Below are 6000 nucleotides of genomic sequence, written 5' to 3'. Positions count from 1 at the left end.
ACATTCCAGCAGCGGCTTATGTTTCACCACCACGGCTGCACTTCATGACTCGCTCCCTCACGCACACACACACACACACACACACATATATATATATATATATTTAGAGAGAGAGAGAGAGAGAGAGAGGGAGAGATCTTGAGTGTCAACACAAGAACTTACTGTGAGATCATACCGCAGCCGTGGAGGCCGACCATGAAATCAGAGGAAATGGGAGTGATTTTTAATCTGATTTTCATCCCGTGTCCACTTAAATTGGACCGAGAATGGATATTATTCATAAGTTGACTCTGGGGGATGTCATGACTCACATACTAGCACAGTCATTGCTGTAGTACCCAGTGGGACCACAAGGGAGAGGTGTTTCTTCTCGTTCCTACATACAATACTTTATATATTTCTACCCTCTGTGTTTTGATTTAATCGATGGATATATTAAAGTTCAAGGTTAAAACCCCAATGGAACTATGAATAGTTTCTAAATTATAACCATAACGTCATGGTTCTTGAAGGTATTTAAGGGGGATAATCTCCTTATAAGAAATGTTTAACTGGGCTCTTTGGAGACTTGAATCTGTCTGTGATGTTTCTCATGCAGCTGTTTGAGCAAAGACCCGCAGAGACAGAAAATGATAATTTAATGTCGATGCACGTCTGAACTGTCGAGCACACGTTCCGTTTCTAGCATCGAGGCTCACATTTTGACGGTGCTACAGCTTTAAGGGCAGATCCTTTGACTCCCACAGCGTACGTGTAGACTTTACGCTGCTCCTTAGCGTCCTGCTGTGCGCTCGGCCAACAGGGTCAAAGGGCAGGAAGGTGCTACTGCAGGAAAAGGTTAAAGGTCAAGTGTGTTGCTCAATGGACATCTCCGCTGCTGGTGAGGAGATGGAGCATATGACATTGGGACGGTCCTATCTTTCCCAGTTCTGAGATAAAACCGTCTATGTTTAAATCATATTTTTCATAAGATTGTGTTCCCAACTTTTTCTTTCTTTTTTTTAACCGCAGTTAAAGTGTCCTTTCGTTAGAATGGGGAATTTAATTAGAGCATTTTAAACACATTTTATACCCATGTAGATGTTTTTTCGTACCTTTTGAGAACTTTTTCTTTCTTTTTTTGGACTCTTTTCTAGTTTGTATTGAGTTTTTCTCTCTTCCTGTGCTCATAAGCATTGTTTTTTTTTTTTTTTTAATGAACTGTGTTAATATTGAGGTATAGAGTTCTGCAGGGATGACAGATTGAAAAGCTAATGTTAGGCTTTAACCGAACTACTCCAGGGTCCCTTCATGTCATCACTACTTTTTTGGGCGCGAGGACGTTTTGTCGTCTCATTTTGACACAATTTTGACCTTTCTAAAGACACTTAAAAACGTTAAAAATCCAGAGAGGTGTATGTACAAACATAATTTGTGTCCTATAACAAAACGTTGAAATGTCTTCCACTTGTGTTAATCCCAGACTTAAATTAGATTTTAAAAAAACACTTTCTTTTTTTCCCAGATGAAGGAACCGGAACCGGGAACTCATTCCTGCAGCACTCTATTGAAGTATACATTTATATATTTTTATATATATATATATATATATATATATATATATATATATATATATATATATAATATAATTGCATCCCTATCGGAATGAATACATGAAATGTATTAATATATCTATTAAAATATAGAAGCGTTTTTTTCTCAGCGCTACATCAGAGAGTGTGTTACTTGGCGAAGGGTTTGTTTATCTTTTCCATCATCTGTGTTTCTCTCCATTTGCATCCGGGTGACTCCGGTGTTACGTTCAGGCTCTCTGCTCATGATTCAAAGCCATGAGGGATGTATCACCTGCGTTTACATTGTCTGCGCGGTGGTGGTTCTCTGGTGGAAAAAAAAGGGGATTTCACACCGTGTGCGACAGGTTGCCGTTAAAAAAACAGCTTTGTGCTTCTGCTGTCGGCGTTTGAGTTTAATACCTCCCATTTCCAAGAGTCTCTTTAATAGTTTGAGTGTCTGCTCTTTGTAGGGAGAGAACAAAAGGCCATTGACTTTCTGTTGCAGGGCTAACACGTCTTCAGAGGGACATTCAGGTTTAATCTCCTCACCTTCTGCAGCTGCACTTACATCTGTGACACGCTATGGAAATAAACACATCAGGATTTTAACTGTCAAATTAGTATTAATATGATATTATTCAGTAAAGACGCTGGAGGGACTGGAAATGAGATTGTAAATATTGATTAATTAGAAAAATTAAAAGCATGACAAGTATTTTTTTATGGGAAGATTTCAGTATTTTAAGACTTTCATACATTTTAAATGTGACTACTTTTAGGCAATTAGAACAAGAAACTAGACGCTGCAATCTGAGCCAAAAGCATATCACCACGTACAGTATAATTATCACGTGTTTTGTGCGTATGATGTGCATAATTCAGACGATTCATTCCTCCTCCCACATTGCTCACTGACACAATGTACTGAGCTCTATGTTCCCACCAAAAACCTTTTGGAAAAAAATAATCATTATCTCTTCAGGGAAGGCTTGGCTGCAGCTGCGACACTAAATCATACTGACACATAAAAACTATGATACCATAAAGATGTAGCGATATGAAGGACGGGTCGACAAAGCACTGTACACAAGCACATAGATTTATTTATACAAATATAGTATGTATAACAATTGCATATCAACAGTTTGTTGTCTTTTTTCTTTTTATCTTTACGGTAAGTACAGGACCATCAGCTTCGAAAAATGTAAGTCAATTAAGAAAGAGTACCAGTTGATTTGAAGATACAAAAAGGGATCTGTTGTGTTGAGATGTTCTTCTGGACGAGGTCCGTTAGAACCTGAGCCCAGAGGCGACCGATACGAGGGACCGTAGTGCTAACAGGCTGTGTAGGGAACATGGAACGTGGAACGTAGAACGTAGAACGCATGGAGAAGGATTTAGCTCTGCTGGACTTGTGCAATTAGACGTGGATCAGAAAAAGATGGAAATGATCAACTCTCCGTCGAGAAGGAATAACCGGCAACATTTTCATGAGAAATGCAACTTCCTGACAAGCTTTCCAGTCGCTGTTCCTAACAGACAATAATAAATCTGGCATACAGGAAGTGATGCGTTTCATGTTTTTTGGATTTGATTATGCGAAATAGAAGAAGGGAAAATAGAGGTAACGCCGTCATGAGTGAACAAACAAAGAGAAGAGCGCACGCCTACAGAAAACCCCAGGCGGTACAAGAAAACAATCGACAACACAGTGATCTCTGGGAAGTGTGGTGCAAAACAAACAACAGCAACAACAAAAAAACCACAACAAGGAGCTCTTAGCACCAAAGATGCAGACGACAGAAATAACCGCTCTAACTAAAGTTTAAGAACAGATTAAGGAGGAAACGTGATTGTCAGAACAGAAACGCAGCTCGACATAAACTATGTGCTCGTATTCAGCCGTTATGCAAGGAATATATATATATATATTAAATAATAATCTGTCTCAGATAGAATGCGTGATACCTAAAAGGAACCATACAACTTTATGTTAAATCTCTGATCTCCATAAACTATAATATAGGCATGTTTGAAAAAAAAATAACTCTTAGCATATTTTTGGATTTAACTCGCAAACGAAAACTGGTGACATTCTGTTTGTCTGTCGGAAACAGGACGACATTTCCGAGGGTTTGAATTGAACCTCCATAAAATCTTATGTTCAGATATATTTTTCTAAATATATCTCAGTCGGGAGAAGCTTACAAAATCGTAGTTATTGCACAATGATAATCCATGCCACGTTTAAATTGAATAATCCCTTTAAATGGCACAGAAGGATAGATTTGGACACAGAAGCTGCCTTACAGTACATAAGACCCAGTTTGCTTTACAATGATTTACACCCACAGACTCCGTATACACATACGCACGTCTCCGATCGTGAATTTAGTGGCGATGTGTGAAAAGCAGAAGATTGTGTGTTATTGCTAAACCTACAAGATACAAAAAATCGTTCCTGCTACAATATAGAAGGTAAAAAAGAGTTCACGTTTATCCAAAACGGGACAAGTTTGACACGCACAGAAGAAAGAAAAGAAAAGAAAGAAAAGAAACCGATGGTCATTCGTACGGAGACACGAGCACCAGTTGAAGAATCAATAGAAACGCCACTGTACAGATGGCAGAGGTGCCACGGTGTGAGGGATGTTCGGTAAGCAATCAAAAAGAACTGGAAAACGAATACAACAAACACAAGAAAAGGAGACCCACGAGCGGGGGAGTGGGGAGTACAACTCATAAAAAGGGGAATGGGGGAGTTAAAATGGACGACTTTCAGAGCCACCCTCCCTCCGCGCTTCTTTTTCAGAGGGCGGCTCTCCTTGTTTTTTTTGCTCAGTAATCGGTGGTGCACTGGAAGGGAGAGAGTAAGTAAAAGAGTCTTCTACTTGTTGGTTTCCTCCGCGGACGGACGGAGAGCTTCCTTTTGGGATTCCTCAGCGCAAAACGAGATGGTCTTCTGAGATCCACTTTTCCTTCACTTCTTCTTCTTCTGGAACAACCTGCAGACCACGAGAGAGGAGAGACGGGCTGAGAGCGATGCTTTACAGACCTGAGTGGTAATCAAGAGAATTATGCTTCGCCCCACTCAATTTGAAGGCAGTCTTCTGCCCTCATGCTTCCCATAATGTTACACATACATATTCCCTCATTAAAACACACATACATATTCCTCTCATTAAAAAAAAAGCTCACCATGCAGCTTCTTTTTATGTGTGTTTCGACAGGATCGATAGCAATCCATTTATTTTAAGAACATTATGTGCAGCACTTACAGTAGCTTTACTTCCTCCTTTCACTCATGACTTTTCCTTAAAAAAAAACATTTACTATAAATGTGTTGAACGGTTATTTTAAACATATTTTAGCATATTTGTGTTGATATTTTTTCAATATATTTTCATTATCAATCTGCTAATTAGATTGTTTGCAGAGACACACTTTTCCCTGGGAAGTTAATCAGTTCTAAGTATCCACGTGTGACGTAGAGGCACTTTAAAACTGCACGTTTTAGAGCTAAAGTTGTGTTGTTTTTTCCTTGTTTACATGCTCATTAGAAGAGGAGCGCGTGTGTGTGTGTGTGTCCGCTGTGTTTTGCAGAGACAATGTTGACTACTGTGGCGTAAAGTTACACAGACAGCTCTTACGCAACAGAAGACTCTGCATTGTTTTGCTACAATAAAAAAAAAAAAAGAAAAAAAGGGGAAGTTATGCTGGCGCTTCGCCATTAAATTGCTGAACGACAAACCCTGGGACACGCAACGCAGATTCATACCGACGAAACAGGCTCTAAATAAAAGCGGGGCCGACACTTTTACTTTCACAAAAATCCGCGGTAAAACTGTTGATAATTTCAGACAAGAAAAAAACGGATGTCAATAGAACCGACTCATTATGATAATGGCTGTATGGTTGATGTTGGTGTGTGTCACTAAAGGTTGCATTTATATATGCAGAGTTCTCAGAGTCCCCTCTGATACAATTTTATAAAATAATACAGTAATTCTCAGCAGAAGATATTTCTTACATGCATTTATCATCTTCCGATGATCGATTAGGAGATTAAAGTCTCACTCCAGCTCGCCGTGTCATGTCAGACGGAGACGGATGACCACCGGTGGCTCATGTTGCTTGTGCGTGTCACTTGGGTCCGCGACCTCTCGGTCCCGCCAGAGCAAATCTCTGCACTCAGCACGCCGGCATTGATAAAACATGATCCCTGCTCCGTTCCCTGTCTGCAGCTCCACCGGAACACACCACTACAAGCTCCCAAATACCTTCCCAAGCTGCGCCGTGCCAAGTGCGAGACAGGAGATCCGCCTGGGGGACTCGGCATCAGGCGGGCAGTGACTCGGAGATCTTGGTACGTCGGGGAAAAAGCTTAAATAATTCGAGAAGCAAGGGCGGAATCGAGCTCGCCACGATATGAATGATCATAATGGTG

General features: G+C 40.3%; 1 protein-coding gene across 3 annotated transcripts in view; it reads right to left on the bottom strand.

Annotated features, from left to right (window-relative positions):
* Positions 1-2631: 2631 nt before the first annotated feature.
* The window catches only part of lin7a (lin-7 homolog A (C. elegans)), a 36152-nt gene continuing 32783 nt past the window's right edge, over positions 2632-6000 (bottom strand). For all 3 annotated transcript variants that reach the window (XM_034526615.1, XM_034526616.1, XM_034526614.1), the window contains one exon: positions 2632-4558. In XM_034526615.1, the coding sequence (XP_034382506.1) occupies positions 4534-4558 (25 nt within the window). In that variant the 3' untranslated portion in view covers positions 2632-4533. The remainder of the gene's footprint in view (positions 4559-6000) is intronic.

Source organism: Cyclopterus lumpus, chromosome 23 (assembly GCF_009769545.1).
Source record: "Cyclopterus lumpus isolate fCycLum1 chromosome 23, fCycLum1.pri, whole genome shotgun sequence".
In the NCBI taxonomy this organism is placed as follows: Eukaryota; Metazoa; Chordata; class Actinopteri; order Perciformes; family Cyclopteridae; genus Cyclopterus; species Cyclopterus lumpus.
This window is presented reverse-complemented; position numbering and strand designations above follow the sequence as displayed.